Source organism: Nesoenas mayeri (genome assembly GCF_963082525.1).
Source record: "Nesoenas mayeri genome assembly, chromosome: 3".
NCBI classification, from domain to species: domain Eukaryota; kingdom Metazoa; phylum Chordata; class Aves; order Columbiformes; family Columbidae; genus Nesoenas; species Nesoenas mayeri.
Genome location: NC_137544.1, coordinates 56,797,304 through 56,820,721, shown reverse-complemented (window position 1 = coordinate 56,820,721; position 23,418 = coordinate 56,797,304). Strand labels below are relative to the sequence as shown.

General features: G+C 37.1%; 1 protein-coding gene across 1 annotated transcript in view; it reads left to right on the top strand.

Annotated features, from left to right (window-relative positions):
• Positions 1–22,680, top strand: part of LOC308038646 (vesicular inhibitory amino acid transporter-like) — a gene marked incomplete at both ends in the record, with an annotated part of 33,590 nt that extends 10,910 nt beyond the window's left edge. Inside the window, one exon of the mRNA XM_080341423.1 lies at positions 21,529–22,680. Within this exon, the coding sequence (XP_080197549.1) occupies positions 21,529–22,680 (1,152 nt within the window). The remainder of the gene's footprint in view (positions 1–21,528) is intronic.
• Positions 22,681–23,418: the final 738 nt, after the last annotated feature.

Sequence of the window (23,418 nt, the reverse complement as noted above, 5' to 3'; positions counted from 1 at the left end):
GCATTAAAAGAGCAGCTGGCTACAGCTGTTCTGAGCTTTCCTCCTAAGCAGGCTAAGGATGGCAAAGCTATAGTTTCGTTAATGGTACAACCGAAGTGTCCTAATGACACCTGGTGAAACTGCATATGTGCATATGTGAGCACATATGTGAATCTATGTACACATTTGTGCATTTTTCCTATTTTCCTATATACCTTGCATCTGATTTAGTAACAAGGGTAGAAAGAAGAGAAAGGGAAGGCATAGGCAGGAGAGGAGAAGAGGGAATATTGAACATGCATCTGTCAGTTAAAAATAATGGTTGGAATAACTTCTATGAATAGCTTTGAGAGAAAGTCAGACTTGCAAACAGAATGATTAAAACAATCCAAACATTTTTGACTGGTGCAGACAATCTATGCTAGGATGGACAGTTGTTTTGCCCCTACCCAGAGGAAAGGGCGAAAGTGTTTTGCATGGCAATTAGAGGTAAACATTTCAACAGAATTCTGAAGTGTTCTAACAGTTATTCTGGTGAATACAATTAGTCTGAAAGTTAAGTTATTTCAAAATGCAGATTTATTATAATTAAATCTTTGGTGTCTGAAATGAAAAACAAAGGTTTTCTTGCAGTGTTTTATGTAAATATTTTCAACAAACAGTAGAGATTTTTATTTTGTTTTAACTTCAACTGAAAAGATGTGCACTTTTGGTGATGATATTGTATGTGTAAATGATTGCTTCAGACATTTGAAGTTTCCAGGGAAACGTGCTTTGTATTCCAGCACAGCACAGGCAAATGAAAACCTGTATCCAGTTAATCTAGGTAAGGACAGAAACCATAAAGCTGAGTTAATTCAAAAAGGAAAATGAACAGCATCATCTGGCAGAATGATGCAAGTTACATTTGTTTGCATATGGCAGTAAAAGGTCCAAAAAATTGTACTGACTTGTACGGTAGTGCTGGATAGATAAGCAAAGCAACAGTCACAAGGAAGAAGGTAGTTAAATTCTGATGGTACAGCATTTCCACAGCAGAACCAAAGGACAATAAAGTATTGCCAGACACATGTAGGAGAATTGTTGAAAACAGTGTGGAGAATGCTTCTCCAAGCAAGAGAAAGCCAAACTAAAAGAAAAAGGCACTCACTCTTTAGTATCATGAAGGGGCATAAGAAAACGAAGAATGGAGAAAAACAAGAGATAGATAGAAAGGGAAGGAAGTGAAATAATGACAAGACGTGAAATAATCGTGGAATAGTTTGGTTAGAAGGGACATTCAAAGTCATCAAGTCCAACACCCTTGCAATGAGCTGAGATAATGTTAATCTCAGTAAAAACTGTAATTTAGAACATGTAAGTCTATCTCCACTTCAGTCTCAGGTTTGCAAACAAGTTTAACAGTGCAAAAAAGTCAGCCACTTTACCAGGCAGCTCCAAAGTGCTTTCAGTATTATGATGTCTGTACAATCTTTAAAATAGTGTAATATAAGCACACAATTCTTTCCTGGAAATTGCATAAAACAAGATGTATCAAAACATATTAAATATGCTGTTTGATTCAATGCATTTGATACCTAATGTAATCATCTTCTGTCTCCTGTCTCTTGTTAAGGAGACTAGTTGTACGAAGATTGGAAAGACCTGTGCAGAGGCAGTTTTCTTGTTCCATGATCAGAATAACACAGTAGAATAACACTCTACTGTGAGTGCTTTAGGAAAAACCATCGTGCCATTAATATTATTAATAATTATTTTTAAATTTTGTCAATGGTAATTATTATTACAGTGATGATCATAAATGTGAACATTACATTTATATCTGTATATTGTACATTAGTTTAGAAAGACACAACACTTCAACAATCACCATTTTTTAAAAATTAAAGTGTACATCTGTATTGCCTTCATGCTGTGCCATTATATATACATTTCCTTATTGGCTCCAATATGGTTCCTTTTTATTTATGTAACTTGAAAAGATTCACTTGAGAATATCTCATAATTAATATTTTCATTTTCTACGATGTTCCTCTGAGTTACCACCTTCATCTCGCTAATACAGACTGAATCTTTAGAGTGCTCACTGAATATCAACAAATCCCAAAGACTTAAGTGGGAAAATACAGTGACACTGAGAAACAGAATTAGCAGATGTGCCCCTAAAGATACAAAAGCAAACATCTTTTTAAGGTGTCTGGGCACCCCACCCATTAAGCTTTATTGACATCATATTTAAAAATTTTCTAAATATAAATATGTACATGCCAGCGTTCTTAGAAAGCCATCAAGTCATTAGATGTACAATACGAATCTTCTCATCCTCAACCTTAAATAATTTAATCACATAACTAAATAACCACTTAGGTCTTAACTGCAGCACTTGATCTTCAGTATTTATTTTCCAGACTTGAGAACAAGGGTCAATTCTTTCTGGTGCCCAGAGCTGTAACTTCCTTGAATTATACATTGAAGCTGAAGTCATACTCTGAGCTGAATTACAGATGTCTGAGGGAAAGAGACTTCTGCATCTCATAGCAAGAGGTGATACCGAGAATTAAAGGTACATGCCCAATGCCGATATCTAACCTAGGACCAGCAAGTAATTCAAGCTTCCAAATGGAGTTAGTCAAAAAATGACAGCACAAAGTAAAATTCCAAGACTGTAGGACTATTGCGGTGCACATGAAAATGACAATTAATATGATTTTAGCTGAAATGCTCTGGTAATACTGGCCAAAATTATTTTTAATAGGTTTGCAACCACAAACCCATATGGCCACAACTGGAGATCCAAAAAAGGCCTAGAGTGTCATCATTATGCAATGCAATAGATAAAAGATGTATTTTGGGTAAGAAGACTCTTTAAGTGATTTTTGTGCCCTGGTTTTCTCTTTGGATTTTCTCTTGAGGGAAAAATAGATTCTGGACATACGCCACTACTTCATATAACCTTTTATTTCAGCTCAGACATTGCAGTAGATTCCTATAATTTTGTGCACATATTCATATAGCATAGAGAAGGCTGCATACAGCATATGTATTCTCTCTATTCTAAACCCTACTTTTTATCACAAAAGCTTTTTATTAAAAACGCGTTATCCTGCAACAGTGAAATTATATCTACTTCACAGAAATCTCTTTATTTGACAGGTAAGCACTGTGCAGTGGGATGATTTTGAGTTAACTAACTGCCATTCCCATAAATCTCATTAGAGAATGCACTATATCAGTCTACTTTTCCCTTGGTCAGCTGCAAACACTAAAAATGTTATGAAGCCAGAACTCTCAAACATCTCTAGTTGGCTCATCTAAAATTGTTTCTTATTCCAGGAAGAAATATTTGGATTGTTCTCATGAGATTTAAGTTGCTGTCTTGTAGGTTCTGCATTTTGTGTTTGTCAAATCATCTGGGAAATGAACAGATGGGGGGAGCATTGAATGGATTTACATCAGCATATTCTACTGTAACTATTATGAAAATATTAGGAGTGGCAAATCAGTTTTCCATAGCCACTCTGTGTCAGATTTGCTAGCAAGCAGGATTTGTGATATAAGTTAACTACTCCACAAATAATTCTCTGGACATGCAGACAGTCTCCAGCATATGGACAATCAGTTCAGAAGGCACCATACTAGCTCTTGAAGCACCCCAAAAACAAGTACAAGATTTACACAAGTAACAGATAAAAGTATTGCAATTCTTGCAGTCTTCTAGGTGTTAAAATGACATATTAAAAATCTTTAGAAGTTAAACCATTCCTTAGATTATGCTTGCCTGAACCATGGGCCCAAAATTGCCTCTCTTAACAGATGAGTTACAGGAGAATTACAGGAGATGTCTCTCTCTCTCTCTTTCATAAACAAATAACCCTCAATAGTTTGCCTCTAACCGATATACAATGGTCTATAATTTATTATACTAGTATGTTCTAAAATAATTATCATACGAGATATCTTGTAATTATATGAGATGAGAGGGAGACATTCTAAAGTATAATATTCTACACAAACATGGAATTTTACATGCAACTTCAGCCTTAAATATGAATATCTCGATTACATGGGGTGTAAGACATATATTTTTAAATATCTATTCTTAACCAATACATTTATTTTATATCTTTAACTGATTTTTACCTGAGCTTTACACATATAGCTGTCTAATATTACATCCTTTTGATAACAGCAGCCAGAAGCACTACTGTGGTTAAAGAAATCTGAACAATTCTGTTCAGAACCTCAAATTATAACCTTACATTTCACAGAAGTATTTATTTGACACTCAAGTTTTAGCAATGTCAATTATCCATTTTTTCCAACAACTTTAGCTGTATCTCTTCTCAGCTAGTACTTTTGAAATCTGTATATTTCAGCATCTAAATTTCAAAGCCACCATATTATCTTGCAGGTTATTCTTAGAAACAGTAGCAAAGTCACTGCAATGCATAGCATACTTATCCTGGGTTTGCCATGCAGTTTGTCACAGTCTGGTCAGGAGAATCTTGTGGAATTTGCAAGCGCCTGTTTATTGTAAGTGGAGACTTCTTGTTGATTGTTCACTTGTCATATCAGTTAGAAAGTCTTTTCATCTGGAAAATCTACTACTATTAATCTTTTAGAACAGTTATTTTATAGGTGTAAGGCTATAGTCCTCCTGCGTGAAGCTGGTATTAGTTGAAATTTTGTGCATGTGATAGAACAAAGGAACCTGCGGGTAAGCATACAGTGGTGTGACAGGTTAGACTTGGGGAAAATTAACTTTATTGCTGATTAATAGATATGTGTTTGATTACCGTACCTGGGATTGGAGGGGGAAAAAAGGCATACATGAAAGTAACACCATTTCTCCCCGCTTTCCCATGGTCAACTTTAATTCCTCACTGCTACAGTCACCTTCCTACTCTCTGTGATGATTTTGGCCCTTCTTTGCCCATGCTTTCCCTGAGGCACCTCCATGTTTTCTAAAGGGTTCAGCCACACTCTGCAGTGGGTCTGTTGGAGCTGGCTGGAGCTGACAGTGTCTGGCATGGGGCAACCCTGGCCTCTCCTCACAGAGGCCACTTTGCAGCCCCCCACTACCAAAACTTTGCCATGTACACCATTTGTATACCATGTATACATTGTATTAGATACTGAGGGGCCTAATGGAAGTGTGTACAGCTTAGTGAGATACATGCTGTCCTGAATGGGAAAAGTATTACATAAATTAATACGCAGGGTCATGACCAGCTTCCTCTGCTCTACACTGCTGTGCATAACCAGGCACACAAAAGAAGTGCTGGTGATCTCTTCTGAATGTCTGCCCTGTGCTTTCCTATCTGTCGAGGGTTAAGATTGCGGGGTGACAATAAAACCCTGGCAGAAGTATTGTTAACCTCCTCTCCCCACCCACTTCTCTCTTTTGCCCCTCCCTCTCCCCCCTTCCACTAAGGACAGGTGATCAGGAGGGAAAGAAGAACAGAGAGAAGAGAGTTGGAAAAAATTAAAGATATTTTACTAATGCTACTAATAAGAATAGAGAAAATAATACAAAATATACAAAACCAATCTTGAAAGTCTCAGCAACTGCAGAACTGGCACCCGAAGTCCTGGATTAGACTCTGCAGCCAACCGGAGCTGGATTCAGTCTCTCACTAGGCCTCAGTTCGCAGGGACGACTAGCAAGGTCCTCTCCTAATGTCGGCCATAGGGAAAAAGGAAAAGGGACGAGATCCTCGTGATCTCGCACTTTATATGAAGTATTCATGTGAATGGAATGTTATACACAGTTGGTCAGTTTCTTGGTCACTTGTTTCTCATCGCCTCTCTCACGAGATGTCCATCCGCGCTTATCAATAAGTTTGCATTCCATTGCTAGGTTTACCAAAACATGTGTCTGGTTCTCCAGGAAAATGCAGTTAATATGAAGGCTTTAGCTTTAGCTGACAGGCAAAATTCACAGAAAGAGAAACTTGTTTTTAACAAAACCAGGACACTACCTTAGGTTATTACCTGCAACAGACCTAGGCTCTCGAGGCTGCTACAGACACTGTTGATGGCCACCACATACTTCACCACCTGTGGGAGTGTGGGATGACAGCAGAGTGTGTTTTCCTGGACTGTTTCAAATTCACATCTTATTTAGATCCCTCTGTGGCCCACATGAAATATCAGTCTGACTGTTCAGCAGTAGCTAGAAGCAGCTAAACAGAGCTCCTTGTCTTCTGTCCAGAATCTGTCCACAGCAGCCTTTCTTCACTGCCTGTGAATGTCTTTGTCCTTGCTGCCACACAGGCCTATCATCTGGCATCATCTTTCAATCAGGCCTCTTTCTAAATCCTCACATTCAGACTATGTCCAGCTTCTGCTTATTTTTACTGTAAAACCTCACTAATACATAGTCTGATTTACTGATTCACAGGGCTAAAACTCTTATCTGAGCACTAATAATTCCCCATCTGCATCACAGTAGCACACTCTTCCCTGAGCTTGCCAAGCTCACCCCATGTACACTCACCTGGAAAGCTGATGCTGTTCCATACCCCATGTGTCCACCAGCTCTTGCAAGCACCTCTTCAATCACCAAATCAAATGTAAGCTACTCATCTTTAATGGTCTACCATTTATCTTTCTGTATCTATTGACTGGTCTCTGCTTTTCCAGTTACAATTACCATTGTCAATTTGTTAGATATTTAAAAAAGCATTCCTATGAACTTATATGAAGATATTTATTTACTCTCTTCTGATCCTCTTCGAAATGGCCTTTTGCTGAAAGTTTCACCATTATTAGCTACACTGAAACTAGTATTTACTCTCTTGACTCATAGTTTCCAGTATTGACTCATGTTTTCCTTGACTCCCCTGTCTGCCTGTATTTGTCTCCAGTTATCTTACCCCTAGATTTCAAATTTTTGGGAAAAGAGACCATGTTTTTGTACGTTGTTTGCACAGTACCCTACACAATGGGATTCCAGTCAAGGACTTCCAGGTGCTCCAATACTGAAAACAGTTTTGAAAGTAAGTCTCAAAATGTTTTCTATTTCACAGAAACTCTTTACAAAATAATGATTGCTTAAATGTGGCTTGTGATAAATCAGCTTGACATTTGATTCAGTTTCCTGACATTATTTTTTTCTCTATAGAATGTATTCTCCTAGCTATTGAGACCCATTGTAGGGCCTGAGCACAAGATAAATCATCAGATAAATGTGATGAGTACTTTTAGAATATTCACCCATTAAAATGGGCATTCTATCTTAAAAATCCAGATGGCCAAGAAAGAAAATGACAGAACCATGATATCAAAGATAAATGGATAATAGCATTATGAAAATTATACCCTTTGAAACTGTAAATGTTACCAAACAGGATCAAGTAATTGTCAGCTGCCCAAAAGCAATGATCACTTTATTCCATGGGAGAACCCAATGCACCATGACTTGTTGCAGAACCCTTGTTCTCTGGCTCCCTCAGGTGAAAGGAATAGCCGATGTACTTTCCCGCTACATTAAAATCAAATTAATCCACCTTGCTTTTTGGTCTTGTCAGTCCCTGAGAGCATTTTTAACAACCTCAATGAAAACAGATGGTATAATTTCTCCTTTTTTAAATTCATGGCAGGTCACATGGTATTTTAAAACACTGTTATTAGACAACTTTGAGTTTCTATATCTATCTGCTTGCTTTATTGTTGTGATATTACGTTTGACAGTTACTTTTCAAAGCAAAGCCCAAATTGCCTATTAAAATTATTTACCAGCCTTCTATGGCTGAGATAATTTGCACACTTGTGCCTCTATAGCACATGCCACTGACCAGCTACAACTGATGGAAAATATTCTTCTTAAAAATGTTCTTTCTGTCCTTATTCTTAAACTTTTGAGGTGTGTAACCTCAGCAAATTTGCTTTAATGAATCGTATTTAGATATATAAATCCTCCCAAGATAACTTTCCTCCCAAGACAGAAAAAACATAGTGATGGGGAACAGAAAGTAAAATATTTTGTCAGACAGCATTCCTTTCCTGTTTTTTTGTAAACTTTTTTCACTGCCATTAGCAAATTTTCAGAAGGGAGCTCATTTTTTTATAAAGAGTGGGCCCATCAAGGAATAAAGGTTGACAAGCTCAGTGTCTGCAGGTGTGTATGAGAATTGAATGCTGAAAGTAAAGGACATCTGAATTATTATAATGTACTGATAGAATCAGAAATACTAGTTCTGTAGCAGACTTTGCAACAGTAAAATCCATACATGGTTAATCTAGAGTTTACTTCAATGTGTATAATTTCTGACAGCAAGAGATTCACTGAAATGGCACAAGCTCTGTCTGAATGAGCAAATAGAGCTATTTGAGAAAATAAAAACCCCTAAACATTGATTACACACAGTACTGAAGATTATGCATTGTAACCTAGTTTTAGCACAGTAAGCTGTATAAAACGTTTTGCCCCTAAAGCTAAATAAAAGAAATTGACTTCTATTTGCATCTATTCTCCCTCTTCTCCCCACACACACCATGTTTCTTGGAAGGCAATGCATTCTGTATTCTTGGCCAGTGGCACTAGTTTTGCCATATGTACAATACTGTGTTCACTAAATAGCTAACAAAAAACCAAACCAAAACAAAGCAACAACAACAACAACAAAAAAACCAAACAAATTTAATATTTAGTTCTCAAAAATGTAAACATGAGTCAAAGTGAGGAAACATTCACAACTCATACACAAATACCCTGCTATCCATTTCAGTTTCTCTCAGTCCATTTCTTGAATTGACACAAATAACAGCATCAGCAGATTTTGTTTTGTAGGTCTCTAGAGGAAACATTTTGGTTGGTTTATGTTATCAGTAGCAACGGTAGCTTCCGCTTTTTTTTGCCTTTACTCTACTTGAGTATTTCCATTAATTGCTAATTTTTACCCTCTAGAAACATGTTTGATTCAGGCTAGTTCCTCCCTGATAAGCAGAGGGGTTTTTTTCCAGCTTTAAAGCCCATTCTGCTTTGATAATTTCAAAGTGAATTTGGGTATATCAGAAATTACGAAGAGTTCTACTGGAGCCTGAAGAAATGTAAATATGGGTATAAGAATTATATGACATAAGATACAATATTTTTCTTCCATAAGAAAGTTATTTATGTGTATAAGAATTTATCTTATTTTTCTTTTTATAATGACTGTAAATTTCCTAATTTTACTGGTTTTATCATATTTAGAAGTTGGCGCAGAGGACTATTCTATCTCACCACATTTTAAAGCCATTCTCTTGTCTCATTGTCTGCATGATTTCTGCAACTCCAAATGACATCTCCCCAGCCACCTTCCCTGAAGGGACTGAAAAATCTTCTGAGATTTAATTGGGATCTGGAGTTTAAAATGAGTCCTCCACTCCTGCTCTTCTTGCTTTTGCTTGCCTGCTGACTTTATTCACTTATGCTGGAAAGCCAGCTGCTCTGAGCTCTTCCTTTTGTACTTTTTATTGTAGTCATCTCAAGTTAAAATAAGATACCTGCACAAAATTGTAGGCTTCCCTCTGCTGCCTGGATGGGATTTCAGAGACTCTTTTCCATCTCCTAAATTGTGAGGAGCTGCCATTCCACCCCTGAAGGTTTCTTTTCCTAATCAGAAAGGATAATCAGATGCATAATTCATACTTTCCCTCTAGCCTTCTACTTATTCCTCTCTCATGCCTATAGTTAGATATTTTTCATATCCAGTCATTTTTCCTCACAGCCTCTTGCCCATCATATTCTCTTACCCCTTGTTACTACTTCATATGGTTCACAATTTTATGTTCTAGTGTTCTCTGGTTTACCTGATGACACCTTTTCCCCCCATCACTGTCTCCCCTGGTGCAGTCATGTTCCTAAATTATCCAGCTTCCTGCTCTTCCTTTGCACTTCCTGGGCACCTCACATGGCCTTCATAAGGGAAATAATCTCACTCTGTAGACAACATAGAGAGATAGGCATCTCTAATGGAGATTCACAAATCCTAAAATAAGTGCCCTACACTGTTGGAATGAATACTCCTGCGGTGATCCTTATTTCTACCTGTCCTTTCCAGAGCTGGCAGATTAGCTTTACTTTTTGCTGTATTTAGATAGGTAAAGTTAGGAATCCCATTCCTAATAAGTGTGCATCAAAGCAAGATAGATTTGTCATTTATGTCTTTTCTGCTGCTATGTGTAGTCATTCATCAAATGTTAGATTGGGTGAGATTAATCCAATTCATAGACGCTAAGAAGTGATCATTTCCTTGAGTACCAAAGAGAGTAAAAAGGTAGTCACTTTAGTAACTTTAGTGATAGTCACTGAGTTTTCACCTAAAATCCATTCATTTCACCTTGTGACCAAATTGGGATTTTGCCTAAAAACTTGAAAGTGAAAAGGTTATTAAGGAGAAAGGAACAGAAAAGAAATGCAGTCTTAAAAAAAAATTCTCAAATATGAAATCACTATAGCTTTTAACAGTGAAGTGTGAACAAAGGAGACATCCAATAGATCTGACAAGTTTTCCCTGCACTCTCAGAATGGCGCAGGTTAAGTAAAAGGAATTAAACTCTTTTTAAAAATATACAAACTCTTACAGCAATTACCTAACTAACTTTGTTTTTAATAATGAAATAAGTATTTTTATCTCTATCCATACAGACAGTGTTGGTATCTAAAGATAAAAATAAACCTGGAATCCTTGTAGAAGATCAAGAATAATTGAGGTCCCCTGTTTGTCCATCCAGAGATCCTCAGCAGTTTTTTCCAGGCAGCATCCTGTCTCCAAGACTTTCCAGTTTGGCTGCAAACTAAGAAGATGTTTGTTTGTTTGTTTGTTTTTATAAAAAGAGGGGAGGGGAACAAAAACAAAACCAACAAAAACAAAACAAAACCCACAACACACAGAAAAGGAATATGGTTTGCTTTAAAATGGCAGTATTTTTGTTCAGAGGTCAGCAGAGGTCAAGAACCAGTGTGTCACAGTCTGTACAAATAGCGTGACAAATACTTCTCCAAGTATTAATACTTAAAGTATTTTACATCTAGAGACCTTGAAAAGACATCTTCAGCATTCATTTTATATGCCATATGCCCAGCTTCACAATGCATAACTATATTCGAAATTTATTTTTTTCTTTTAAAAGGAGAGCTTAAATAACTTTGCTTTTATGCTGAGTACTCAGAACATGGCAGAAAACTTAGTCACATATCTTTCCTGATCCGAAGTTTTAATCTTTATTAGTAATTATACACCTTTGGGAATGTTTGTCTAATCTACTTGAAATTAGGGGAATTTTTCTACTCTGTTGAATTTTAATTATGATGTGGTCTTTTATGTCATTATAGGAGAGAGACACTTCCACTATACGAATCAATTTGCAAGCTCGACTTCATCTGTATCTGTTGTCATTGTTTAAACCCAACTAGCAGCTAACTGCCACGCAGCCACTCACTCAATCCCTCCACTGTGGGATGGGGGAGAGTATCAACAGAGTAAAAGTGAGAAAACTCGTGGGTTGAGATAGAGACAGTTTAATAGGTAAAGCAAAAGCCATGCACATAAACAAAGAAAAATAAAGAATTATTCACTACTTCCCATGGGCAGGCCACCTCCTGGAAAGCCAGGCCTACATCATGTGTAACAGTTACTTGGGAAGGCGAATGTCATCCCTTCAAAGACTCCCTGCTTCCTCCTTCTTCCTCCAGTTTTATTTGCTGAGCCTGATGTCACATGGTATGGAATATCCCTTTGGCCAGTTTGGGTCAGCTGTTGCAGCTCTGTCCTCTCCCAGCTTCTCCATTTCCTCACTGGCAGAGCATGGGAAGCTGAAAAGTCCTTGACTGCTCAGCAACAACTGGAACATCAGTGTGTTATCAACATTATTCACATACTAAATCCAAACCATGACATTGTACCAGCTACTAAGAAGAAAATCAACTCTGTCCTAGCCAAAACCTAAACACTGTCCATGAGGAAATATCAGCAGTAAAATCAGTTGCTGCTTCTTTTGTCCTAAAGATAGAAGCCTCCAGGGGTGCCATTGAAGTTTCACTGAATTTAGCAGTGGAAAATATTTGTTGTCTATATCCAGCCTAATCGTAAGACATCTCTTCTCAAGTATTCCAGAAGAATATACTGTGATACTCCATATTAGTTTACTGATTCCTAGAGACTAAAACTAATAGTATACCACTATTTATGCCTTTCATCCAGACTATTAAATATACTCTCTCCAGACAGTGCTGTAAGAAAATTTCCCCTTTATACGCTGATCTGTGGGAGTCATTATAGCTTAAGTAACAGTCCACCTAAATTTGGTGGTTGGGTCTGTGCTGAGGAAAGAACCGGCTAATATTAACCAGGGGAGGATTCAGTAACCCTTTATTCTGCATGCAATCCTGATAAATCCCATGCCAGCTTTCAGAAAATGCAACTCAGTTTCCAGTAGATGTAACCTGGCTTCCTTTCCACCTCTCAGAGATGCACAAGGTTTGTTTCAGTGCAAAGTTCTTTGTGCTATGGGTTATTTTCTTTCCATTTCCTCTTCAGCCTTACTTACTGAAAGCAACAAGAACTACAACTTGTCCCATAGAGGAAACATTCATGAAAAACTCCTAACGAGGCAAGTGCTTTCTCTGAGCCTGAGTTTGAACTTTCTATGCTCTTTGACTCCTCTTTTCGTTAAGTCAGTTTACACTGAAATAAAGTTTTTTGTCCCCCCACTTCTTTCCTTTGCTTCCAGTCTCCCAAAGTCCCCTCTATGTCTCCCCTCAAGCTCTTTTGACCATATTTTCATGGAAACTCACTTATATGTTACCATACTGAATGTTTTGCATACTTGTCTCCCTTCAGTTGAAAAACTGAGAATCCATGACGAGCTATAATACAGGAAATTGGTAAGAAGCCAGTGAGTCCATGTTGCTCGCCACTACTCAATTTCAAAATAACATTTGGTTTAGTTTTGATTGCCTTACTTTTTTCATCTCTTTTTCCTCTATGCTACATAACACATAATAAAAGCCCTCATTCTTTTACCAATGCCTGCTTTTTCCTTTGGGATAAAGCAAAATAATATATTTTCTTAAAAGGTAATTTGCTTGGGAGATTTACTTTGTGTGATTCAGTGCATTCTTGCAGACAGCTCTGAATTTATGCAAAACTAACATTTTCTATCAAACCATTCAGAATTAAGCATCAAGCATATTATTTCACTTTTAGAACAACTATTTAAACCAATAGCAAAGCCAATGGGATCAGCTGTCACATTCAATAGCAGCAATTTCTTTTTTCTTGAGATATTTTCTTTCTTCTATTCCCTTTCCTAATCAGTAGGAGATTCATAAGCCTAATGTGGTCACTCAAAGGAGAACAGAACCAGTGGCTTCTGTCAGTCAAATGGACATATACATTTTACAGTGCAGACCACGCGACTTCCTTACTTGCCTATTTTATACAGCATCTCCTGAGCAGTCTATCTGCCCTTTTATCTGCTTATGGGGCCTGAAGGATTGACAGAACAAGACTTCTAAAGTTTCTCTCAGTATATAAGGTGATTGCAGGCATTAATCACAGAATAAATACCTTATCCACTTTCTTCCCTGCAGCTAAAACAGGCTGGCATTGGCAGAGAGAAAGAATAAGAAAAATCAACAAGATTGCTTGGGTCTAATTTAACCATCCCTGAAGTTAAAGGAAGATTTTTCGCTGACATGAAAGGAGATGGATCTGCTGCTAAGGTCATACAGGCCATGGACAATATTTGAAGCTTTCCATAGAACAGCTCGTAGTATTTTTCAGTTCAAACTCATCTGAGCTGTGAACAAACTGTGAAATGAGTGAGAAAGCAGATTAATTCTTTTCCTGGTGTCTGTGGAGCAGTGCCAGGAGTCTGGGTACCTGGCTAGGGAACCAGAAATTCTTGCTGCTGAGAAGAAATAGGATATAACTGATATTGTAAATACATGATGGGATGATTTATGCAACTGGAATTTAAAAATAATTACATAAAATGTGTTTACAAAAAAAAGTGTAGGTAAAAGAAGTGAGAGTAGCACTCTGTGTTAGAGAGATGCTTATCCATGTTAGAGCTATTGTCTGGAAAGAAAAATCATATTGTTTTCAGTGACATCAGTTTTAAAGACCTATGCTGGATGTTGTATGCAGTCTGTAGTAAAATACCATTAAACTTTCTAAAAATGATAGATTATAATTATCTAACACAAAAGGTATTGAACCTAGCATAAGGTAATTCTATTTTGAGCATCATTATGATGAATAAAGATGAACAGATCAGTGGATCTAACTACATTAATTATGGGAAAACGGAGCACAGCAACATATATACTTGGTGCTTCAAAAGATTGTATTTTACAAACCTGGAGAAAATTATGAGGGATAATTGATTAGGAAGACTAAATACAGACAGCAAATTCTGAAAGCAATTTGAAATTTGTTTAACAAGAATTTATGAGATGTCCAGAAGCCACATCTCTAAATTAAGAAATAGTATGCCTATGTGCTAAAACCCCTCCTACCTCTGGTGTGAAGTGAATGTATCAATTAAAATTAAAAATAAAAATATAGCAAAAAGGAGAAATTGAGGGTCAGAGTAACTATTGTAAAATATAAATTATGAAGTGTACCAAAGAGATATAGAAACTCAAAGACACTAGGACAAAATGCATATCCCAGGAATTAGGATAGTAAGAAAACAATTTTTAGGAATTAGGGAAAGAAAGGAGAGGTGTGTTGCAAAAGTTTGAAACAGAAATACTGGTAGTGGTATAAATTAGTTATGAATAGAAATGTGTCTCTATACATAACTGTGTATGTTTGTCTAAAAGCACCAGGAGAAACAGCAGAACAAAGTAAAAAGGGAGCACCATATATGTGATCTCATTCAAATGGAGAGGTATGAAAACTGACCTATAGAGAAGTGTGAAGGGAATGAAGCAGAGGACAGTATCTACAAAACGGAAAGTGACAGTACTGTGAAATTTGGGGACTTTGTCTAATACTTATGACGGATGGGACAAAATAATGAGGCAAAAGATCCAAACCTGCATCCATTCCAAAGAGTATAGCAGGTAAATCCAAAATCTGTTTGTAATCACTAGTCAAGATGAACCCCCAAGACACAGTGAGCACTTGGCTGCCAACATCCCTTGTCCTGCTTGGTGCAGGCAAGTGATCCAGGCCAAGCCCGTGGGACACATAGCCCAGTGCTGTTGAGTATGTGGATGTGAGAGGAGGTAAAATTAACTTAGAGATTCACTAATGCAAGACGGCCTTCCTCTTTTCTGAGATCTCTCCATGAATTTTGCTACATTGATTTCCTACATTAGACTAAAAGGAGGTTCTAAAATTGTTCTTAACTCTGAAAAAAAGATGCCACTGTTCATAAACAGTCTCTGTAGAGAGTCAGGAGCATGTGCTTATAGCCCAGGAGAACAGTGGGCCATTTTGTAATTTTTCAGAATGGGTGTCATGCTATTCTGCATCAGACATACCTAACTCTCCATTTCTAAACTGTATCTACATTCCATTGTGGACATATTCTCTTGCCCAGCCAGAGAAACAGGCATCTCTGAAAGGAAGTTCATTTCAGCTTGGCTAATGACCTGTCTTAAGATAGCTGTGAGTTATAAATTGAGGTGCTTATATTTTCCAAGCTGAGACTTGCACAATTAACTATTAGATAACTACAGTTACTATTTAAAACAAATGTTAAAATATTTCTTGTGAATATTTTGAAAGCAGCATGTCCAACAAATTTACATTTGGGAGATGCAACAAAAGATACATCTGGCCTGATAATACTCCTATTCAATCGTTATTACATGTGGAATTTTCAGAAGACTGTGGATATCATTCTAATATTTTAAAAGCCAGTTAAATCCTGACTAGTGAAACCTGGCAGCAATTCTGAGAAAAAGAATTTAATTTTAAATACAGGTTTTAATTGATACAGAATAAAAAGCTAGGAATATAATTAGTGTCAATCTTTATGGTTTTGGAGAAAGAGTCCTCACAGTCCTTATTAAACACACTTGATGAAATTCTTTTATGAGATTGTAATATAGGCAGTGAAAGATAAATAATATATTTAGACTTTTTAAAAAGAATTTTGACACATTAATACACAACATTCTGATTTAAAAATTAGTGCAACAATAGAATACATCTTAAATGGATTAACAACTGCCTAAGTGGCAGATCCAAAAAAGTAACTGCCAATGTGGATCTATTGTCAAAGGAATGAGTTTCTAGTAGGATTACAAGGTTATCTAGTAGCATCTAGTAGAATAATTGTATTATTCAATGTGGTCGACAGTGATCTAGAAGAAGATACAAAATCACCATCGATCGCGTTGGTGGCTAAGACAGGAAAAAGACCATGGAGTTCAGAAAGCATGTTATCATGGCATGAGATGTGGGGATTTGCTATATGTTTTAATGTAATGCTAATAAACTTGTATCTTCCTATAACTAGCACAGCAACACAGGTGTGTGTTGTTTCAGGAAAATTATTTATTTTAAATGTCAACAAATGCTAAACAACATAGTTAGATATTTTGTGAAAGTGTGCTGAAAGCAGGGTCCTTGAATTTATCTCCCTACTCTTCCAAGAACATCCATGAAGGAAGCTTTCCTGTATAGTTTCTATGTCTAACCCATGTTCATGCAGAGAATCAAATACGTAGTTAGGAAAATAGTTAGGTCTAAATGAACTGTTCCAGTGGAGCACCTACAGATGGTGTGAAAGGCAATCAAAGCAAATTCAGCAGTCTGGCATATCAGCATGTGTTCTGCATATGGGAATGCTGTACTAACAGAATAATTTTCAGCTAACTTCTTCTCAGTTTCTTAGCTTATTTTTCTGTCTGTTTCAGTCTTAAGGTTAAATAATTTTTTCTCTCTATTTTTTTTTCATTGCTTTTTACTCCATTTTGTTTCGTTGTCTTTTGGCATGTCTCAGCTCTGACCATGCTTCAATCTTCTTTACTCTTTAATTACATTTCAATTTGACTTGTTTTAGAAAGTGTCTCACTTCAGATTAAAACAGCCTATGAAATGAAGCATTTTACCTGGGACTAGGAAGTCTTAAAACTGAACATTATGGAATATTGATATTTTCTCAGAGTGCTTGACTGTGCTTATTTATGTGTTTTCCTAAACATATTTTATTCCTTGGGGAGGTGCTTGCACTGAGAAGTAGTGTCAAACAGGTGTAACAGGGGAAGACACACTTTTTGCATTCTACATTAATCCATATATCTAGTATTTTTAAAGAAGCAGCCAGCCTTGCTGGTGTGGGAAACATTGCAGTCCCATCCTCAACAAATGCAAAAAAAATGTTTTGGTATGCAAATGTAATTAGGAAATCCTGATCTGCTTGTTTTGCATTGCAGGTGGATGGGTAATTTCTGGTGGTAGCTGTAATACCTGGTTGCTTCCACTTGGGGGTATTCTGACAAGGCTAATAAGTAGCTTCTCGCTGAGACTGACCTTTCCTTACGTGCTCTTTCCGCTTTTTTTCTTGCCATTTCTTCAAAGACTGATCACCAGTTCAGCCCTCAGTTCTTTCTTCCTTCTAGGCCCAGATGCCTGCCGCTGAGTCTACTCTGGATGTTTGACAAAGGACCTCCACACAGGCACATGTATTCACTCATTGACACAAACACTCCACTTCCATCCTCAGTCTAGGGTAAAAATACCCAAGTCTTGCAAACATCTTGGGAGACAAAGGAAGGTGCAGCCTGCTAGGCAAATGTGGTGTCCCTCCCTGTGCAGGATGGATGGAGTGATGGCAAATAACACAACCACCCAAGCTGAGCCCTGACAGAGAGCTGGTTCAAAAGCTCCATCTCCCCTGTATCCGACTGTGTGATCACTTTTTCCTGGTGCTATTCTATTTTGTAAACAGGTCGCCTTAATACAGCATATTTAGAGGTAACATATTTGACTTTGCACTAGTACAGCTGGAAATAAAACCATTCAGACAGGAACACTTCCTGGACAGACCACTACAACTAAGACCTAGGAGGCAATTTAAGAAACAGTTCCTTTTGCTGCTCATTTTTAATTGACGCCTCACAGCTATGGCTGGCTGTGCCATCATTTGGACATGAGAACACAGGATCAGAAGACTCAATAAGAACAAGTGCTGGGGCCAGACTGAACCAAATATGCATTGACAAATGGTGTAGGAATTACCTGTGTCCCTGTTCCAGTAGAACAGAATCAGTGAAATCTTGACATGAGCTGTCTATATACTCTGCACTGTCACTCCTCATGAGAGGTGCAAAAAAGACACCTTCAGCAACATCCATGAAATGATTTCTTTATGGAGGAGGAACTGCCCACAGGTAAGTGGGCAATTTAAGCAATGTTCTGAGGTTGCTGAGTAGCTTTAAACCAGAGAACACAGCTAAATGCCTGTATTGTTATATTACATTAGTAGCAAAATAAGTGCTTATTAAAGACATTATTTTCTTTGAAACTATTTAAACTTGGTGACATTCAGGAAATGGTCTTAATAGAATGTATTGCTTTTTGAAACGTAAGAACAGAACATCAAATCCAAAATGGGGTTTGAAGTCTAACAAAGGGTCTTTTATTCCTTTAGTTCTTGTGTCCATCACTAACATTTTTGTCTATTTCGAATAAATTTGACAATACAGTGATACATGAAACCTTTTTTCTTCTCTTTTCTTTTTTTGTTCTTTTTTTTTTTTAATGGAAAAAACATTTCTGGCAAGGCAGGAAAAGCACCATCATTTCACCACACTTACTGTATCGGCATGTTCAGAGTTCTCCCATTTCTCTCTACTAACTACACTCTGTATCCACAAAGCTGCAAAACCAGTTATGTCCACAATGTTTGCTTTCTATTATTAACTGAAAGCTGAAGTTTTCAAACTCTGGGAAAAAGAGATCAAAGACTTCAGCTGACAGGAAAACTTAAAGTTTCTGTAGAAATGTTCAATTTAGAAAATTTAAACTCACTATATGTGATTTGAAATTGGCAATCACTGATACATAATTTTAAGAAAGAATACATATAGTGCAAAATTGCATTTGTTTAAGAAAGTCTAAATTCAGAAGATGAAAAAACAATCAACCCAAAAGACCCCACCTCTGTCATCTTGTGGCCTATGTTAGGCATCAAATAAAATTATTTGGTTTAAATAACAACAAGGAGATGTTAGAGGTTAGAATTATGTTATGCTCTCATTAAACTAACAATTAAGCATGGAAAGGCAGACACCTGTGGGGAGGACTGTAACTGGCTGTCTAATGTGATAACATCTCCGAAAGACATGCTTTGGTTTAGGTTGAGGCTACTCATATAAACATGGATCGACTAAATCCAGCAGGAGAGAAGCCATTGTGTGGGTAAGACCTGTGCTGACACACACCTGCGGTTTAATTATATAGTGACCCTTTGGGTCAGCAGATACTGTTTGAACTCCCAAATGCAGGTTGAGGGGTAAAATAGTAATGCTGAGGGTATGGAACAAATGAGATAAGCTTGCTGCAAACTGCAAGGAACTGAGAAAATACCATTGTTCTTACGTTAATATGAAAGATGGCTCTGTGGCTTGCATCTTCCTGATTTTCTCATAGACTTGATTTATATGTGATGCTTTTAAACCTAACCTCTTACATAAATATTCTCCAAAGATTGTTTTCATAGGAAAGAAAACAAACTTTGTTCTTTAGGCAACTACCTAACTTGCCAGTCAGTGAAAGCCACGATTGAAAATGGCATGATGTCAAAACTACTGTTACATGTGTACTACTTGCAGTCTAGATATGCCAGATATCTAGTCTTTTTATGAAAGGAGATTGTTAGATGGCAGAAATGGTAGAATTCTGGAAACTTCCATAAAGCTGATGTAGAAAATAAATGCTTATTACACTGCAAGTCATGAGACCTGTATTAAAATGGACCTAACACATTGGAGTGGGGAGATTTGGGGTACCATAAGCTACGTAGTTGAATGTCCCAGGTCCTAAATGAAATGACACCTGTGACTTATATAAAATCTTTTATGTAAATGAAGTCATTGAAAAAAAAACAGAAAACGTAGCTAGTCAATAACTTCTTATATCAGTAATAATAAGTGAGGTAATTCTGTTTCAGTACATAAAAGCATAAACCTTTTTAACAGAAGTGTACTAAGGCATGTATTGAATATGATTCCTGCAGCTCTAATTCAGCTGAAAGCTGCGAATGTCTGCATCTAGAGTGAAGCCTGGTGAAACAGGCAATGCTGCTCATTCGTACGATGGGCACTCCATTTTTATCACTGACTTGGAGAAAAAATACTGCTCTAATTCAATAACTTAATATTTCTTCTCTCAGTCTGGCTGGAAGTTTGTGACTGGAAAAAAAAGGAGAATAGCTTTTATACACTGATGATTACTTAGAGTTTGAAAAATTGCGTCTCTTCAGAGCCCTTCTCGTATTTCATCATGTTGTCGGTGCTATGAGAAATACTGAAACCAAAATTTCTGTGGAACCAGTTAACTGTATTTTGTTTCCTCCCTGCCTTTCTTCAGTCATCAAGAACTCCTAACCAGTCTGACTAATGTGCCTTGCTTAATTCTAGCTCTGTAGCACAAAAAAATAAATGCCACAGAAGCATCTTTCCTAAACTGGATGTTTTAATGAATAACTATTTTTCAAGGGTTTTTTTTTTATTTTGTGCTTAGGGAAATTAAACCATGTTGAAGTGTCATTTGTCCTTAAATAGAGAAAAAAAAGAGCAGGAAAAAGATAAAGAAATACACACAGTGTTCTGTGAAACTAAAATGCCACTTAAAAAAAAAAAAACAAAACAAACAACTGGATAAAACAAATCTAATTCTGTTCCTTCCAGAAACTGTTTAAAGTATCCCTATATGTTTTACATGTATTCTTAAACACCTGAATAATTTTGCACAGTCTAGATTCTCATCTGTGAGAAGAATCACTTTAGCAGTGAACTTGACAAGAGCAAAGGCTGCACGAGGCATACAGAAGGTGCAGAGAAAATACAAGTAAACTCCAATGTCACCCTAATACCATTTTCTTTCCAGAGGTCTTTTAGCAATTTTTAGTCTGGAGAGAGTTGTCATTACTAGATGTATCTACAGTGCTATTTTTAGTTTGGATTAAACTTGTACAGATGATGCTACAGTTGCTTAATTTTACTGATATTGAACCTATTTCATTAATATGCATGTAGACTGAATAGCTGCCTGTGAACCTTCTAAAATGTGCTCCTAATCACATCAGCATTAAATATTAACTAGGAACCTGACTCTATCATTCACTCACACTGTCTTTTGCCTAGCTTATTATTACAGGTGTGTAAGGAACAGTCATTTTTGCTGATAATTTCATTTATCATAAATAAACACATTTCTCATGATTGTTGCTTTGTTGAATGTAGCAGTACTTCCACCATGTAGCTAGGTGAAAGCAATGCTTGGTGGAGGGCAGGTGTGGGAGTGTACCTTCTAGTAAACATTTTGCCTCAGGGATTTTGTGCTCTCTTTTCTTTCTCTTTTTCTTCTTCAGGGAATATTTGTCCTAGGATTGCCGTATGCTCTTCTCCACAGTGGATACAGTGGCCTGTTTCTTACTATCTTGTCTGCAGCACTATGCTGTTACACAGGCAAAATTCTAATCGCTTGCTTGTATGAAGAAAATGAAGATGGGCAGCTCATAAGAGTGAGAGACACGTATGAAGATATTGCAAATGCCTGCTGCAAAAAACTGTCTCCTGGACTAGGTGGTATAGTTGTCAATGTGACCCAAGTGATGGAACTGATCATGACGTGTGTTTTGTATGTGGTTGTTAGTGGGAACTTGCTGTCACATAGTTTTTCATACATACCAGTGACTGAGAAAACTTGGTCTGTAATTGCATTTGCTACACTTCTGCCTTGTGTATTCATCAAGACTCTGAAAATTGTTTCCAAACTCAGCCAGCTTTGCTCCTTGGTCCATTTCATTATCATCCTTGTAGTGATGACTTACTGTGTCACGCAAATCCATCAGTGGTCCTGGGCAAAATTCAGACTCTCCATTGAGTTTGAGGACTTCTTGGTGTCTGTAGGTGTGATCATTTTCAGTTACACTTCACAAATATTTCTTCCCACACTTGAAGGTAACATGAAAAGGCCAGAGGAATTTAGATATATGTTGGATTGGACTCACTTTTTTGCTTGTGTCTCAAAAACAACCTTTGCACTGACTGCATTCTTGACCTGGGGTGAAGAGACAAAGGAAGTTGTCACTGACAATCTGCCATCATTTCTTCAAACCCTAGTGAATTTGTGTCTCTTAACCAAAGCTCTCCTTTCTTACCCTTTGCCCTTTTTTGCAGCCACAGAAATTGTTTATGCTTGTATTTCTAGGGGCAACTGTTCCAATTATAGATCTCCACTATTTGCTCTGGGTGTAAGAGGCTCATTTCTCTTGTTAACTCTGCTGATGGCCATGTTCATACCACATTTTGCCTTGTTGATGGGTTTAACAGGCAGTGTAACAGGTGCTGCTATGACTTTTCTTCTTCCTTCTCTCTTCCATTTAAAACTTAAATGGAAAAAACTGTCTTTCTTAGAGAAATGTGCAGATATCTTTGTTTTTATTTTGGGTTTCCTTTGTAGCCTTGCAGGCATAGTTTGCTCAATAAAAGGGCTGCTTGAAGTATTTGGAAGGGTATAAAAAGATTCCCCGAAAGACAAATAAGGCCCAAAACTTATAAATACTTTTACCCTGTTAGTCAGTATATAAGAGATTTTGTCACTAGGTAAAATTAAGCATATGCTTAAATGTTGGCGGGATCAGGGCTTTAACTGTAAAATTATGTGGCTCTAAACAAATTCGAAAATAACCTTTTTAGCCCCAAAGGACAAAATCGCTCCTATTTAAAATGTTATGAAGAAAGAAGGCATTGGAGATGGTTCAGTATGAAAAGAATTTTAAACTAATCCTGTATGGTTTTGTCCATACATGACATGCACATCCTTAAATGGTTACTGCAATTTATTCCACTAATTTAACCAGAATTTCTCACAGGATTAGATACTGTTCAGTCTCAAAGCTATCAAATCGAGCTTACAGGATATGATAGAGTTTGGGAGAACTATCATTGCAAATGGATGAAATACAATTTCACATTATTGACAGAACGTAACTCAACGTGTGAACCGAATAAATCGGTGAATTTCAGTTTTGATGTAAGACAAGTTCTACTACTTGTTTTTTAAATGAGTAGGCAAAAAGAGAACTTAGTTTAGAACAGCTTTGAAAGCCTGCTTTTATCATGAGTTCAAATGAGTCAGAGTAAAACGGACATTCTAACAGCTCACAGCCATGGAAAAGGGAATTTGTTCTGAAAGCAGCTATAGCTGATGACTGCGCAAGTCTAATTCCTAAGATTCATGCCTCTGCAATGCAGTT